This window comes from Cynocephalus volans, chromosome 2, assembly GCF_027409185.1.
Source record: "Cynocephalus volans isolate mCynVol1 chromosome 2, mCynVol1.pri, whole genome shotgun sequence".
Classification (NCBI taxonomy): Eukaryota; Metazoa; Chordata; class Mammalia; order Dermoptera; family Cynocephalidae; genus Cynocephalus; species Cynocephalus volans.
This window is the reverse complement of record NC_084461.1, coordinates 217,300,342-217,317,881: the sequence shown is the minus strand read 5'-3', so window position 1 is coordinate 217,317,881 and position 17,540 is coordinate 217,300,342. Positions and strand designations below refer to the sequence as shown.

General features: G+C 38.1%; 1 protein-coding gene across 4 annotated transcripts in view; it reads left to right on the top strand.

Annotated features, from left to right (window-relative positions):
* The window catches only part of COBL (cordon-bleu WH2 repeat protein), a 295,923-nt gene that overhangs the window by 110,726 nt on the left and 167,657 nt on the right, over positions 1–17,540 (top strand). For all 4 annotated transcript variants that reach the window (XM_063088248.1, XM_063088250.1, XM_063088249.1 and 1 more), the window contains one exon: positions 3,316–3,413. In XM_063088248.1, the coding sequence (XP_062944318.1) occupies positions 3,316–3,413 (98 nt within the window). The remainder of the gene's footprint in view (positions 1–3,315; positions 3,414–17,540) is intronic.

The window sequence follows — 17,540 nt, the reverse complement described above, 5'->3', positions numbered from 1 at the left end:
ATTCTCTTTTAAGAAGCAGTGTGAAAGGAGAGTCCATGGGAACAGAAAACTCGTATATGTGAAGACTTTATCAGTTCTGGTTGATTTTATTTCAGGATATGGACAGAGAACAAGTGAAATAAAGAACTCCTCCTTTAATGTCCATTATACGTGGAGTCCGGCGCTGTGTACGTGGAGGGGACCCAGAGCCCCACACGTTAGGAATGCCACGTCATGTGATTGGAAATGCTGACCTCTTCCATTTTCTTGCTTGGTGACTCTGTCCTGGTCACCAGACTGCTCTGATTTTCCGTTTTCTCATCTGGACAAACGCAGGGTTTGAACTAGTTGATTATTAAGAATTCCTTCATCTTTCCCCACTCCTCTTTAAACCCTCAGTTCATCTTTATCAGACATTTTAATGCTTCCAAGGAGTATGTGCTATCTTTATAGATTAAGCGTGACCCCCCCCCCCAACTTTTGTTAGTATTTACTTTCTTGTAAGTTATAGTAAATTCAGACAAGATAGATTTCATGCTCAAATGAACATGTTCTTGAAACTGTGGATTGCTGATCGTCACTGCACATCTTCCCGGGCCTGCACGTGTGACAGCATACGTTGCTGCCCTGCCTGGGTAGCTGACATCAACACTGAGTTCTCTCACTTTGCTCTCAAACAGATCCTTCAGCAGTGTCTGCAGGGCCTCAGAGGCCTCACAGGACACCCCCACCAGTGGGTGGCCAAAGCCTCACCCCTAAAAATAAACCATGTGTTTTCCATGCAGGTCAGAGCTGTGAGTCTTGGGCCCTGCTGCCTCCAGACAGCTGCGGCACATGAGAAAGTGCCTCTCCCACTATCGTGGGTCAGTTCTGGTGCCAGAGCCATTCCTATACTTTCATTGCTGGAGCCAGCCTCAGTCCTATGGGGGCAGTGACCAGTCAGTCACTGTCCCCATTCAGGGAGAGAAATACGAGACTCAATTTTGTTGCAGTTTTCTGATCCAGTCTACCATTTTTGTGATGAATGTCATATAGCCTGTGTGCCAGTAACGTGTTCTGTCTGTCTCTTGTTTATCTGCAGGTACTTTAATACCATCCGCTTTAATGTATCTATGTCACACCCACTCAATTCTAGAAGCATCCTACATTATACATATACATAATGATACATACTATAGTTTAGATGCAGTTTTACTCCAGGGTATAGTATATTTTATTCTTTTATAGCTCTGTAATAGAGGGTTTTGATACGGCTAACTTTGCGATGTGTGTGTTCACATGTATCTGTGTAGTGGCCTCGTGTTCAGGTGGGTCCTCTGGTTTGGATGCTCTGTGATGGAGTCCCCTGATCTCCTCGGTTGGGGCCTCTTGCATGTAATCAAGAGCCCTGGTCCTCGTGATTAAATCGTGAGCCTTTGCTCCTTACGGAATGATTTAATGATCATGAATGCTTGGTTTTTGCTGTGCTGGGTAGACACTGTTAGTGTTCATGCGTATGTGACTCATGCACTGATTTTATGTCTGTTCTGTAACTCACATTTGAAATTGTATATTAGCAGATAAAGAATTGATGTTTACCTTTGTTTGGGCTGTTATTCTAATGGCAGAGTTTGCAAAATCCCAGTTTGTGATTTTTTTTTCCACCAGTGGACTGGCTCTCTAGCAGGTCGGAATGACAAGGGAAGACTGATTTTTCTGTCCTTCAGGATCACCTCAATTTTCACTCCTCTTGTCATGGCTTGAGAGAGAAGAATTGAATGAATTAGTGGCCAGGGCCTGGAGTGGCCTTTGCAAGCAAATGAATGAATAATAGCGATTGTAGTCATGCTAGAGCTGCATGTGCCAGCTTCTGAGCACTGTCCCTCACAGTTAACATAATCACCCCAATCTGCAGATGAAGAAACTGAGGCTTGGGAGGCTCAGCAGTTTGCCCAGGTACTTGTCAGGTGTAGGTGCTCTCTCTGCAGCACCTTCTCATGTGAGTTCCCCAGACCCTCAGCTGAAGTCTCCCCGGGGGCGGGGGAGGGGGCAGTGGTTAAACTGCACACTGCTGGATTGCCCCCAGGGTTCTGGATCTAGAGGTCTGGAGAGGCCGCAGATTTGCATCCTTCACAAGCTGCCGGGGAGGCTGGTGCTGCTAGTCGCACCTTGCTTTGACAGTCATGGCCCTTGGTATCTTGTCAGCCACCTGGTGCATCTGGGCTCCAGTGTCCTCATCGGGAACATGAGAGGGCCCATCCTAGCCCTAAAATCCCGAGGGAGGAAACACCAAGAAAGGGAGATTGAGGATTTAGAGCTCAAGACAAAAAAAAAAAAAAAGAAAAAAAAAAAAGAGGAAACAGTTGCCCTCTGGAGCATGTAATTAACAGGAGAAACATTCTGGGTGCAGTAGAGGAAGGAAAACCTGGAAGTATGTGTCCTGGGAGATCTTCTGCGAGGGTGTCACGTACCACCTGGGCCACTGTTCACTGTTCCTCTGTGTTCTGCAAATGAGCCGGGAGGCCACTGATTCATTTTGCTCAGTCAGTGTTTTTTCCTCACTTGTGATTCTGGAGCTGTGCCATCGGATTCGGACATCGGAGCTGCAGGTCACACCTGGCTCCTGGGCACTTGCACGTGGCCAGTCCAAGCCAAGATGGGCTATATGCCATAGGTGCACACTGGATCCTGAAGACTTAGAGCCAAAATGAATGTAAAATACCTCTTCAATAACTTTTATATCAATTACACAGTGGAATGATAATATTTGGGACATATTGGATTTAAAAAGTTATTAATAAGGGCCGAGCCCGTGGCGCACTCGGGAGAGTGCGGCGCTGGGAGCGCAGCGACGCTCCCACCGCGGGTTCGGATCCTATATAGGACTGGCCAGTGCACTCACTGGCTGAGTGCCGGTCACGAAAAAAAAGAAAAAAAAAAAAAAGTTATTAATAAGTTAATTTCACTTGGTTCTTTTGAATGGGGCTACTAGAGAATGTAGAATTACATATGTGGTTCTCTTTAGCTTCCTATTGGACAGTGCTGTCTTGTCCTATAATGTTCATTGATTTATTTGTTGTTTCATTCTCCTAAAGTACACAACCACACCCAGAGAAAATGCAGCCACAATCCCTGAAAGACTGTAAGAACTTTCAGTGACTTCCTAAATGAGCCTGAAGGCTTTGGGGTGGCTCAAAAAGATTTGAATTCAATAGTTGATGGTTTTCCTCTCTTATAACAACTAAGAGTTTAAGATGAGAAGATTCATTATTAAGATTTTTAAGGTGAAGTATTTAATCTCTTGTTTAAAATGCTGAAAAATAAAAATAACATTACTTTTTTTTTTTTTTTCCCCAGACACTTTTAGAAAATCATCACTTGGCGATGATGAGACAGATAAAGAGAAGAAAAAAATTCTGGGATTTTTCAAAGTTAAGAAAAGAAGCAATAGTAAGGTAATGGATTAAATACACATATGGTTTTGCATCAAGTAATAATAGTTTGTTGAGATATTATACTCCACCTATCTTGGAATTTTTCTAAATAATTATATTTAGGAATATTAATTTCTTCAGGCAAAAGGGAGCTTATCAACATGCACTGAAATGACTGAGTTTGCACGTCCACACTTGATTCCTAAAGCACAAACTTGGTGTGATGGTGTTTTATTCACCAGGATTATATGAAGCCTTTGGGCTCCTGAAGGCCAGGGCCATGTGCCCTTCTTCTGTCTGGTACATACACAGAACCTGGCATGTGTTTGAAACTCAGTAAATATCCTTTGGGTCGATGAATGAGTGAATGCATGCTATAGTTAAGTATAAATAAAATAGTCACTATCTCTATAAATGAACTGCAGCTTCAAAACTTGTATAACAAATGAAAGCTCAAGGGCCGGCCCCGTGGCGCACATGGGAGAGTGCGGCACTGGGAGCACAGCGACGCTCCCGCCGCGGGTTCGGATCCTATATAAGGATGGCTGGTGTGCTCACTGGCTGAGCGCGGTATGGCCGGTCACAAAAAAAAAAAAAAAAAGACAAAAAAAAAAAAAAAAAAAAAAGCTCAAGGAGCTACACTTAAGGCCACTTCGTAGAGAAGAGTACCAGTTGTCGAACTTGTGCATTTGCTTAAATTTTAGGTGTTCTTTGATCCTCTCAATATGCTCTAGGAATATATCACATGATAACTTAATTATATTAATCTTTTTGGCCTTTATTAAATAAATCTTACAGTCGTATTTTGGATACAATGTTATAGAGTAATTTAACGTCATAGAACAAAGAGTAAAAATGGATATTTTTATAATGTTATTGGATTCTCAAAACCATAAATGCCTTCTAACTACCAAGAAAAGAAAATGCTTATTATCCCTATTGTATTTGCTTCATAGTTATATTTTGCTAATATCTAATATTTTTTCCTTACTAAAAAATGAGACTGAAAAAGATAAACCCATTCCTATGAACGTTAGGCTTTCGTTCCCCTAGTTCAATTGGGAATTCTTCTCCATCTGTGTAGTTTTAGCAGAGGCAAGAGGAAATGGGGGCTCACGTTTGCTTAGGAACTTTCTCAGCACCATAGCACAGATCTGTGCATCCGTGCCCGAGGCTGGGCCACCTCATTCCTGACCCTCAGGAGCATGCAGCGTTGGGATCCTGATTCACCCCAGATATGCTGTTGAGGACACTGGAGCTCAGAAAACTAGAGTAACTTGCTCACGGTCTCAAGCTTAGACCAGGACTGTCTGACTGCAAAGCCAGCCTGGAAAGGGAAGGCCCTGTGGAGCTGGGGGCTGCAGGAGCAGAGACTTTCTGTCTTTATGAGTTTTTACAGACCTGAGCTCAGTTTCTCTTCACGTCTCCTGATGCTTTGATCATGGTTTTGTGATTCTCATGTTTATTACTGATTCCACATGCCCTTTCCCGTTTCTGTGTGTTCTTTGAAGATCTGTGCTCAGTGTGTCTCACTGTGTAACATCTTTTGTGCCCTCTCGTCCCCCTCCCACTCCCCTCTTGCCTCCCCTCCCTCCCCCTCCTTTTCCTCCTCCTGTCCTGACCTCCTTCTTTTCCTGTCAAGATTACTCGAAATGACAGAATCAGAACTTTGAGTTTTTACTTTTCATCATGCTGTGAATGTTGCTTTTGTTGTGGTTGTTCCTGGAATTTTCACGGTGAGTTTTCTGGGACCGAGTTCCCCAGCGCCCACACAATACCAGGTCACAGTAACAGCGACATTCCTTGCTCCTCCAGCGTGACCTCAGCAGTTGTTCTGCTGTGCCTTCCTCCTTTTGAGAGGTGAAACTGCCATCAAAGCAAGGAGAACATCTAGAAATGCTTTTGTTTTAAGCAAAAATAAGGCAGCAAGGATATCTCAGGGAAAATGCCACCAGTGGTCACGTCTGGCTTGCTGATTGTGAGAGACATTTCTTTTTGTCAGACCCTGTCTTTTGTCTGTCCTGGACTTGCTAGAGTCGCTTTTGTTTCTTATATACCTGTCTTTCATTGATCATTTTCCTTCTCATTTATTCTATTATATATTGCCTGGAGGTCCCTTATTCAATCTTATCTTTGTTGGATTATTTGCCATTGGTTTTTTTCTGCAGGAACTTCTTAACTCCTTGTTTCTCTGCTTTCATTATTTGAGAAACTGAGTTAAACACAACCTCATTTAATCTTTCTAGACACCTGGCAAGAGAGGTATTAGCTCCATTTTACAGGCGAAGAAACTAAGGCTGAGCAACTCTGAGCTAACCATAACACTAGTAAATGCTGGAATTTATAAATGCCAGAATCTGAACCCAGGCCGGTCTTTTCAAAGTTCTTGCTGTGTTAATCACCTATTTACATTGTACAGTGCTTAACAAGAGTGGGTTTTAATTTCTTCAGTAATAAAATGGAATGAATAATTTTTAAAATGATTTCTAAAATCCTGTGATGCCATACAGTTTGCAAATGTTTCAGTGAACAGAGACTAAGAATGGAGAATTATCAAGGCATTTAAAACTTAACTGACTCTTTACTATATCTCCTTAAAGGAAAAATATGTGCATATGTGTGTGTTGTAAATATGTGGGTATGTGTATAAAATCTTAACAGAGAATATACTGAAATATATAATTTTGATTGAAGTAAATGAGGGCAGATGTCTTTGTTTTGAAATTTTCGTGTTTTGTTGTTTTTGAAACATGATAGTTTTGTACCATTTTGACATTATTTATTTTCCTAACACAGTAGTTTTCAAAGATACCTAAGAATCACCTTATGACCTAGTTAAACAATTGGATTTTTGGGTCATGTCCCCAGACATTCTCATTTGGGAGGCCAGGTTGAAGCACAGAAATTGAGTTTTTCAATTACACCCAGGTGATTCTGTGGTCGGTGGTATATTATCATTTTTCTTTTATGAATAGGGAGTGGTATATTTCGTGAATAATTTCTGTGTACACTCAACTAATTACCTATGCAGTAGTTAAAACTTAGACATCTTCAAAGCCTAATTAATTACTATAATTAATTGCTGAGCTAACTACATCAGCTCAGGCCCTCTATTGTATTAAAATTGTGCCTTTTCTAAGCTAAAGAGATGCTTTTCAGAAAAAGAAGAAAGCAAACTTCTTTGCACGAGTGTGGATTTCAAAGTTGTGATTTTTAAATTAAGCAGCACTTTGATTAGGGGCCGTTTTAAAATGGCTTTCAAGTTCATAAGCCAAGGGAAATGGCATGGGTTACAGCTATTTAATAACGATTCTGCTGACTTAAAGTGTGACCATGCTGGCATGTCTTCCCTTAGTGATTGCTAAGGATGACTTTTTTTCTGAACTCACTTTCTCCTGGACATGATGGTGTGCATGCTATGTTCCAGACTGAGCAGCTCGGGCTGTCGGGCATGGAGAGTGACGAGGACACCTTGAAGTCAGCATCGTTGGGAAGGGGGTTGAACGTGAGTACTAACAGCCCAGCAGCGCTTCTGCTAATTGGGCAGAATGTCTCTCTGCTTTGCACAACCTTCCAGCTAATGAAATTACAGGGTGGCTTAGTTTATTAGTCCATTTCTCTTGCTTATGACGTAAGTACCGAAACTGGGTGATTTATAAAGAAAACAAAATTTATTGCTTATACTTTCTGAGGCTGGGAAGTCCCAAGTCCAGGGAACACATCTGGTGAAGGCCTTCCTTGGTGATGGCTTCAGCGACACTGGGTATCACATTGTGAGATGGTGGAAGCAGACAGAGACTCTCACGTTGCTCTGCTTTTAAAGCTCTCAGAACCACGCCCGTGACCACCATTATTAATCCATTCACTAGGCTTGGTCCTACAATCTTATCACCTTTCAGAGCCCCACCTTTCAATTACCCTAAAAAGATTTCCTACTCTCAACAGTTACACTGGGAATTAAGCTTTAATGACTTAAAACTTGGGGAACACAATTCAATCCATATCAGTTAGTTTTGTTTGTATGGTTGTTTTTGGTAGCCTAGATGATTCACAAAGATGCTTTGGCTTCTTTTACAGTTGCCCATGCTACATTTGGAAGATGTAGAATATTTTAGTTTTTACTTTTCTCTGTACCAGTCAGTACAGGAGAATCCTCCACTGAATTAATTGAATTTACACTTTCTAAAATTATTTTCATACACTATCAGGTGTAGCCTGAGGTTTGGGAGCCATAAAGACCTGTTTTCTAGCCCTGGAGCTACCAGTTGCTAAGCTCTGTGACTACACTTTGCTTGTGGAGCCCTGGAAAGAATGTTTTTAAAATGCCTATGCTCTCACATCTCATAGTTGGCATGTAAATAGTTTCTTCATAATTTTAAATATATTGAAAGAATGTATTTCATGACATCTTTCAAGCATAAATATATACTGAGTAGAAAAGAATTTTACATGGGGACCAGCACAGAATGAGAAATCAAGAAAAAGAATGTAATATAAGAAAAAAATGTAACAAATTTTGCATCATTGTTCTTTTTTTTGATTTCATATTTCTGTGCCAGTCCCCATGTAGAATTTTATTCTATTCAGTGTATATTTTATGCTTGAAAATTTTTTATAAAGACTTGAAATAAAATGTGATATGAAAGAAAAATATCTAAGTTATATGTTTTTATTTCATGTGATCATAAATCTTAATATAGGAAAATATTTCTGGGGAATGAGTTCTTATAACAATTGCAGTATAATCAAGTCAATGTTAATTAATATATTATACTTGTAGATATATAATTGTTAAGCAGGAAAAATAAATTTTTCTTGAAAAGACATTTCTTGATAAGATTAAAGGTAATTTTTAAAAATTTATTCCATATATTCATTGATGAACATGATTTATTGATAAAACTAGAAAAGATTCAACATTAATTCTGTGCCTCTTCATTTTTACTGATGTATGCCTCCAGGAAACATTTTACATAAATAGTACATAACAATGGAAAAGTCCTTATATAATCAGTGCCTTTCAATTCTTTGAAGTCCTTCTGGATAACCTGCCAAAAATCACATACTGATCTATCATCAGAAATTGTTTTGAATGATCTTTTACCTGTTCCTGATTAGGTTATCTTTCACATTTGTCAATAGCAAAAATTTGGAAGCCATCTGACTTGCAAAGGGATTTGTTAATCTTACTGGAGTTATTGACTTCTGGGAGGTATAAGAAAAAAATGTTGTACCAAGACTTAGCAAATGATAATTATATTCATCGCCGTTTTGTTCATAGGCACTTTGTAAGTCTCACATATCATCAGTAAGGGTCGAGGAAATTGTAATATTGTTAATTTTCACTAATTTATGCCAAAACAGGTTTTCTAAGTGAATTTTTTTAATCCTATCCCAAACCTTAAATCTATTTTTGTCAAGATCTTGGGTTTATACATTTAGCTCATTCAGTTTATGGAAAATGTCTACCATATGAACTAACTGGCAAAATGAGCCCTTATTGTCCAACCAAAAAGTCAAATCAAACTTACTTTTGATTAAAGAAAGTCTAATTATATTGTTTAACCTAAGCGGTAAATGAGTTAATATGTGTCACATGACAATTGTCTTACTTCTGAATCTAACAGCAGCTGTGTTGAGATGTTATCAGTTCCTCACATATCACTTTAAAAATGTGAATTTAGGGCAGAGCCCGTGGCGCACTCGGTAGAGTGCAGCGCTGGGAGCGTGGCGACGCTCCCGCCGCGGGTTCGGATCCTATATAGGAATGACCGGTGCACTCACTGGCTGAGTGCCGGTCACGAAAACGACAAAAAATAAATAAATAAATAAAATGTGAATTTAATGCTATGTACTTAGTGCCATTTTCCCCTTTTAATGACCATATTTTATTGTGCAGTGAAGATCAAATCTCAACTTTTATTGCAACCAAATCTTGGTGAATAAAAATGTTTCCAATTTAAGAAGGATTTAATGTGTCATTCAGGAACTAAAGCTGCTCCGGAGCCCAGGCACTGAGCTGCTGCCCATACAGATGCTATGACCATTTCCATGTGAACCCAAAGAAGCTTGAATACAATTATGTGATTATTCTTAAGAAAATCTCTGCTTCAGTTGAAATTTTTTCAAGTCTTTACCTTTTATAATCACACTGGCAATACTGTCTTCTTTGCTATGAAAGAGATTTAAATCAACCCAGAATGATTTGAAATGTCCAATGACTCATTAGTGTGTAAAGCTTCATCAGTCTCAATTTTGGTCACAAGCACTTAGGAATGTCTTTTAATATCTCATGTACTCTATAAGTTTCAATTTTTGTTTCAGTAGGGAACCTATGTAATTACATTGACGGGCTCAGCATCTTACGCTTTTTTGGCTATTACAATGAACCAGGTACAGTAACTTTTTCTAGAGGAGTGAGTGGTAGTGTAAATTTGTGCGAGTTGTTTTTTTTGCTTTTTCTCACTAATGGAACAAAAGAACACATGTGTGACATAGGTAGGTAGGTAGATAGGTAGATAGACAGATAGGACCTAGGCAAAAATTTATAGGAATTATGAGGAAAATCATGGAATCCTACAAGCACACACAGAAGTACAGTTGCACAAGTGCAAAGGCTTGCCACGTTCCTAGGAAGATTCAACATTGTTATGTCAATCGGGTTTTATTTTAGAGCTAAAGTTGTAAACTGATTATAAGTTTGCTTATAAAAATAAACAAGCAAGAATAACCAGGGAATCCCCGAAAAGCATAAGGGATGACCTTACTAGTTTTTTAAAAATAGGTTTTAAAGCCTCTATAATTAAAATGGTTAGGTAGCCCAATGAAACCGAATAGAAAATCTTAGAACCACTTGCATACAGAAATATGGTATGCATACACATCAAATCAGTGGAGGAAAATAAACTTATTAATAAGTGGAATTAGGATCATTGAATAGCCATAAAGAAAAGCATAAAATTGTATGTTTTCACAGTATACACTAGGAAAGAAATCAAATGGATCAGAAATCTAAACATACAAATTGAAACCATGCGAGTACTAACCAGCAGAAAACATGAGTGTATTTATCTACAAACTGAGAATGGGGATATACTTTCCTAACTGTGACTCAAAGTCCAGATGTGGTAAGGAAAAATGTTGATAAATTGTCACTTCAGGAAAAACAAACAAAAAACCCTCTTGAGCAACAGAATAAAAAAAGAAAGGAAAGAAAGCAAGAAAGGAAGGAACAAAAGAAGGAAGGAAAGGGGAGGAAGGATAAGCAAGATAAAAATTTAAATGACTGATGAGAGGAGGTTTTTAGAAACAAAGAAGATATTGACAACCTGACTTGGAGGAGGTATAAATAAAAGGTTCAGAGAGAAATACATATAACTGGTACATAAGTAAATGAAAAAAAATGATCACTTTATAATGAGAAATATAAATTAAAAATCACATTGAACTTCCATTTATTACCTATTAGATTGGCAGCAATCCAAAAGTTTGTCAATATACCCTGTTGGCTAAGCCACGGGGCTCTTACATATGTTGCTCAGTGGAATGCAAGATCCTATAGCATTTATAGTGGTAAATTCATTAATATCCAGCCAAATTATACATGCATTTACTCTTTGACCCAGAAATACTACTTTTAGAAATCTGTCCTAATTACTCACTGGCAAAATTATAAAATGATTCATGTGCAAGACTGTTTATTGCAGCATCATTTGTAACAGCAAGAGATGAAGGCAGCCCACATGCCCATCAGTAGGGAATTAGTAGATTAAACGATGGTATATTACCACATGACTGAATATCATAAAGCTCTGAAAGAGAAGGAAGAAGATTGTTATGTACTCATATGGGGTGTTCTCTAGGATATATGTTTTTCCACTTTTAAAAATTAGAGGTGGAGGTCATCCCATCTCCGTGAGTGGCCTGAGAGGCTCCAGGACTTTAAGACTGAGTCAAACAAGCTGGTGAATGCTGGTGGGGCAGGACTTCTGGTGCAGGCCTTTCATCTCCGTGAGCAACCTGAGAGGCATGGGTTCCCAAGCCCCCAGCCGGACAAGCTGATGAAGGCTGACAGAGCGGGAATTTCAGCCCAGGCTGTCCCATCTCGGTGAGTGACTTGAGAGTCTTTCGACTCCCACGCCACCCGACAAGCTGGTGAAGGCAAGTGGTGGGGTGGAACTTCCAGTCCAGGCTAGTTTCTGTGTCCAGAAGCAGTAGACCCTTCAGGATCCAAGCCAGACATCAGGGTGAAACTAGTGAACTGTGATACCCTAGGCCACAATGACAAAACACCAAAGGAAAGAAACCAGAAATATGAAAAATCAAAAAAGTACATCATCACCAAAGGAAATTAATAACTTACAAGTGCTAGATCCTATAGAACAGGAAGTCTTTGAAATGACAGACAAGGAACTTAGAGTAACTATTCTAAGGAAACTAAATGAAATAAAAGAAAACTCAGTGAAACAACACAATGAAATGAGAAAAAACATACAGAATCTAAAAGAAGAAATGTACAAAGAAATCAATGCCTTGAAAAAGAATGTAGCTGAGCTTGGGGAGCTGAAGGATTCACTCAATGAAATAAAAAATACAACAGAGAGTTTAACCAGCAGACTGCAGAAGAAAGAATTTCTGACCTCAAAGACAGGCTGTTTGAATTATTACAGGCAGACCAGAAAAAAGAAAAAAGGATTAAAATATTGAAGAAAATTTAAGAGAGACAAATGACAACCTTAAGCACTCAAATGTCTGAATCATGGGTATTCCAGAGGGGAGGAAAAAGGAAATGGCATTGAAAACATACTCAATGAGATAATAGCAGAAAACTTCCCAGGTATAGGGAAAGTCACAGATCCCCAGATTCAGGAAGCCCAAAGATCCCCAAACACATTCAACCCAAAAAGGTCCTCTCCAAGACATGTGATAATCAAACTGACAAAAATCAAAGACAAAGAGAGAATCTTAAAAGCTGCAAGAGAGAAGTGGCAAGTCACTTATAAGGGAGCCCCAATCAGAATAACATCAGACTTTTCATCAGAAACTCTAAAAGCCAGAAAAGAATGGGATGATATATTCAAAACACTAAAGGATAAAAATTGCTAGCCGAGAATACTTTACCCAGCAAAGCTATCCTTCCAAAATCAAGGACAAATAGTATATTTCTCAGACAAACAAAAACTGCAAGAGTTCACTACCACATAACCAGCCCTACAAGAAATTCTCAAGGAAGTACTGGGTTTGATACCACAAAAACAACCATCACTACCATGAATACACAAGAAAGAACAATACCTACTGGCAAAACAAATATGCTAACAAAAGAGAAAAAAAATATTTTATTTATCACCCCAAGAAACCAACAAATACAGAAGACAAACAGAAAATTTGAAAGAAAGGAATAAAAGATACTTAAGCCATCTAAACAAAACTCAGTGTAATGCTAGAGGTAAATCAACACCATTCGATAATAACTCCGAATGTAAAGGGACTAAATTCCCCATTCAAAGGACACAGACTGACTGACTGGATTAAAAAGATGGACCCAACAATATGCTGTCTCCAAGAGACTCACTTGACCTGCAAAGACACACATAGACTAAGAGTGAAAGGATGGAAACAGATGTATCATGCAAGTAGAAATGAAAAATGAGCTGGAGTTGCTATTCTTATATCAGATAAAATAGACTTTAAAGCAAAAACCATTAAAAGAGATAAAGATGGCCAATATATAATGATAGAAGGATCTATCCATCAAGAAGACATAACAATCATAAATATATATGCACCTAATGTTGGAGCAGCCAGATTTACAAAGCAAACGCTATTAGATCTAAAAAGAGAAAGAAACTAACACCATGATAGTGGGGGACCTGAACACCCCACTCTTACCATTGGACAGATCATCTAGGCAAAAAACCAACAGAGAAACACAAGATCTAAACAATACTTTAGACCAATTGGATTTGGCAGATATCTACAGAACATTCCACCCAACAACCTCAGAATATTCATTCTTCTCATCAGCACATGGAACATTCTCCAGGATAGACCACCTGTTAGGTCATAAAGCAAGTCTTAAAAAATTCAAAAAAATTGGAATTATTCCATGTATTTTTTTCTGATTCACAATGGATTAAAATTAGAAATCAATAATAAACAAAACTCTGAAAACTATAGGAACTCATGGAAATTAAACAACATTCTACTTAATGACATGTGGGTCGAAGAAGAAATTAAACAGGAAATCAAAAAATTTCTTGAAACTAATGAAAATAATGACACATCATACATAAACCTGTGGGATACTGCAAAAGCAATTTTAAGGGAGAAATTTATTGCATTAAATGCTTACTTCAGAAGACTGGAAAGATGGCAAATAAATAACCTAACAGTTCATCTTAAAGATCTAGAAAAATAAGAACAATCCAAACCTAAAGTTAGTAGACAGAAAGAAATAATTAAGATCAAAGCAGAACTAAATGAAATAGAAACAAGAAAAACAATACAAAAGATCAATGAAACAAAAAGTTGGTTCTTAGAAAATATTAATAAAATTGACAAACTTTTAGCAAGACTAAGAAAAGAGATAAGACTCAAATAACAAAAATTAGAAATGAAAAAGGTGATATTACAACTGACACCTCAGAAATACAAAGAATCATTAGAGACTACTATAAACATCTATATGCAACAAATTTGAAAATCTGGAGGAAATGGATAAATTTCTGGATGCATACAAATTACCAAAACTGAGCCAAGAAGATATAGAAAATCTGAACAGACCAATAGCAATAAAAGAGATTGAAGCTGTTATCAAAAGGCTCCCAACAAAGAAAAGCCCAGGGCCGGACAGTTTCACTGCAGAGTTCTACTAAATCTTCAAAGAGGAATTGATACCAATTCTCTACAAACCGTTCCAAAAGATTGAAACAGAGGCCATTCTCCCAAACTCATTCTATGAGACAAATATCACCCTGATACCAAAACCAGACAAAGATGCAACAAAAATAGAAAACTACAGGCCAATATCCTTGATGAATATAGATGCAAAAATCCTCAATAAAATACTAGCTAACAGAATACAGCAACACATACAGAAAATCATACACCATGATCAAGTGGGATTCATCCCAGGGATGTAAGGTTGGTTCAACATATACAAATCAATAAATGTGATACACCACATTAATAAAAGCAAAGACAAAAACCACATGATCATCTCTATTGATGCTGAAAATGCATTTGACAAAATTCAACATCCTTTCATGATAAAGACTCTACAAGTTAGGCATAGATGGAAAGTATCTCAACATAATTAAAGCCACATATGATAAGCCCACTGCCAATATCATCCTGAATGGAGGACATAGACAAGGATGCCTGCTCTCACCACTCCTATTCAACATAGTGTTGGAAGTACTAGCCAGAGCAATCAGAGAAGAGAAGGAAATAAAGGGCATCCAGATCAGAAAGGATGAAGTCAAGCTGTCCCTTTTTGCAGATGATACGATCCTATATATTGAACAACCAAAAGCTTCTATAAAAAAACTCTTAGAGTTGATAAATGATTTCAGCAAAGTTGCAGGGTACAAAACCAACACAGAAAAATCAGTAGCATTTCTGTATTCCACCAGTGAACATGCAGAAAAAGAAATCAAGAAAGCTAGCCCATTTACAATAGTCACCCCCAAAAATAAAATATTTAGGAATAAAGCTGACCAAGGATGTGAAAAATCTCTATGAAGAGAACTACAAACCACTGTTGAGAGAAATTAAAGAGGACACAAGAAGATGGAAAGATATCCCATGCTCTTGGATTGGAAGAAGTAACATTGTGAAAATGTCCATATTACCCAAAGTGATCTACAAATTCAATGCAATCCCCATCAAAATTCCAATGACATTTTTCTCGGAGATGGAAAAAGCTATCCAGACATTTATATGGAACAAGAAAAGACCACGCATAGCCAAAGCAATCCTGAGCAAAAAAAATAAAGCTGGTGGCATAACACTACCTGACTTTAAACTATATTACAAAGTTATAATAACCAAAATAGCATGGTACTGGCATAAAAACAGACACACAGATCAATGGAACAGAATAGAGAACCCAGAAATTAACCCATATGCCTACAGCCATCTGATCTTTGACAAAGGCAGCAAATCTACATACTGAGGAAGAGACTGCCTTTTCAACAAATGGTGCTGGGAAAACTGGATAATCATATGTAGGAGAATGAAACTAGACCCATATCTTTCACCATATACCAAAATCAACTCAAAATGGATTAAAGAATTAAATATACACCCTGAAACAATAAAACTCCTTAAAGACAACATAGGGGAAACACTCCAGGAAATAAGAGTGGGTACAGAATTTATGAATAGGACCCAGAAAGCACAGGCAGCTAAGGGTATAATAAACAAATGGGATTATATCAAACTAAAAAGCTTCTGCACAGCAAAAGAAACAATCAACAGAGTAAGAAAACAACCAACAGAGTGGGAGAAAATATTTGCTAAATATACATCTGACAAAGGATTAATATCCAGAATATACAAGGAACTCAAACAACTTTACAACAAAAAACAAATAACCCAATTAAAAAATGGGCAAAGGAGCTGAACAGACATTTCTCAAAGGAAGATATGCAAATGGTGAATAGACACATGAAAAAGTGCTCATTCTCACTCAGCATCCAGGAAATGCAAATCAAAACCACACTGAGATACCATTTCACTCCAATCAGGATGGCTAATATCCAAAAGACTGAGAATGATAAGTGCTGAAGAGGTTGCAGAGAAAAAGGAACTCTTATCCACTGTTGGTAGGGCTGCAAAATGGTGCAGCCGTTATGGAAAATGGTATGGAGGTTCCTCAAACAATTACAGATAGATCTACCATATGACCCAGTGATCCCACTGCTGGGAATATACCTAGAGGAATGGAAATCATCATGCCAAAGGGATACCTGTACTCCAGTGTTTACTGCAGCTCTATTTACAATAGCCAAGACCTGGAACCAGCCCAAATGTCCATCATCTGATGAGTGAATAAGGAAACTGTGGTACATCTACATAATGGAATACTACTTTGCTATAAAAAAGAACAAAATACTACCATTTGCAACAACATGGATGGACTTAGAGAAAATTATATTAAGTGAAACAAGTCAGGTACAGAAAGAAATACCACATGTTCTCACTTATTTGTGGGAGCTAAAAATTAATAAATAAATAAACACAAACAAATAAAGGGTGGGGGGAAGAAGAGAGAATAACCACAAAATTCCTTGAACTATTTAAGCCAAGTCCACAGATACGATGGAGGGGATGGAGAGGAATGGGTAAAGGGGCATGAAAATCAAGTACAATGTATTTTGAGAAGTAAAATAAAATTAAAATAAATTTAAAAATAAATTAATTAATTAAAAATAAAAAAATAAGGGTGGTTTTTACTGTAAATCAAAGTCAATAAATGAAGCTTCAATGTGAGAAGTTAATTATTGGCTTGAAAATAAGAATTTACTGCGTTTCAAGCCCTAGGGCAGGAGAGCTCTTAATAAAACGATGACGGCTAATGATAATGACCGTAGCTGCTGCTCAGTTCTGTGTCTTCCGGTCACTGGGCTTAGTTATATCATTTCATCTTATCTTCCTTATATAGACACAGAAAATTTCCAACTTCCAGAGGTGAAGGGGTTGGTCACATTTGTTGAAATTCATTTATTTATGTTTTATAGGACCCTCTCTTCCATCAAGCATGTTGGTAATATGACATTTCTTAAGAGCATTCTGCTATTGTTTTTATAAATTTCTCCCAAACCGTTGACTTCTAGTCTGCCAGTTTTGATGCCAGTGCTTCCTTAATCTTCCCAGATGGTAGGATGGGAAAGCATCAGGGGGCTTGAATCAGACCTGTGTTTGTGGCTTCGAATGTCCTCTATTTTGAGGGTTTTAGCAGGTCCTCCTTCCCTCAGTTGCACTGTGCGGACTGAGAAAAGCACTCCTTTTGTGTATATCCAGTGATAAAATATAACCCAGCTCCATCTCCTCGTGAATTTCTTCCTTCCGTAGGTCCCATAAAGAGCTTGAGTATTAATTTTCAAGAAATCAGGGTTGCAGTGATTAATATTTACTTCCCTG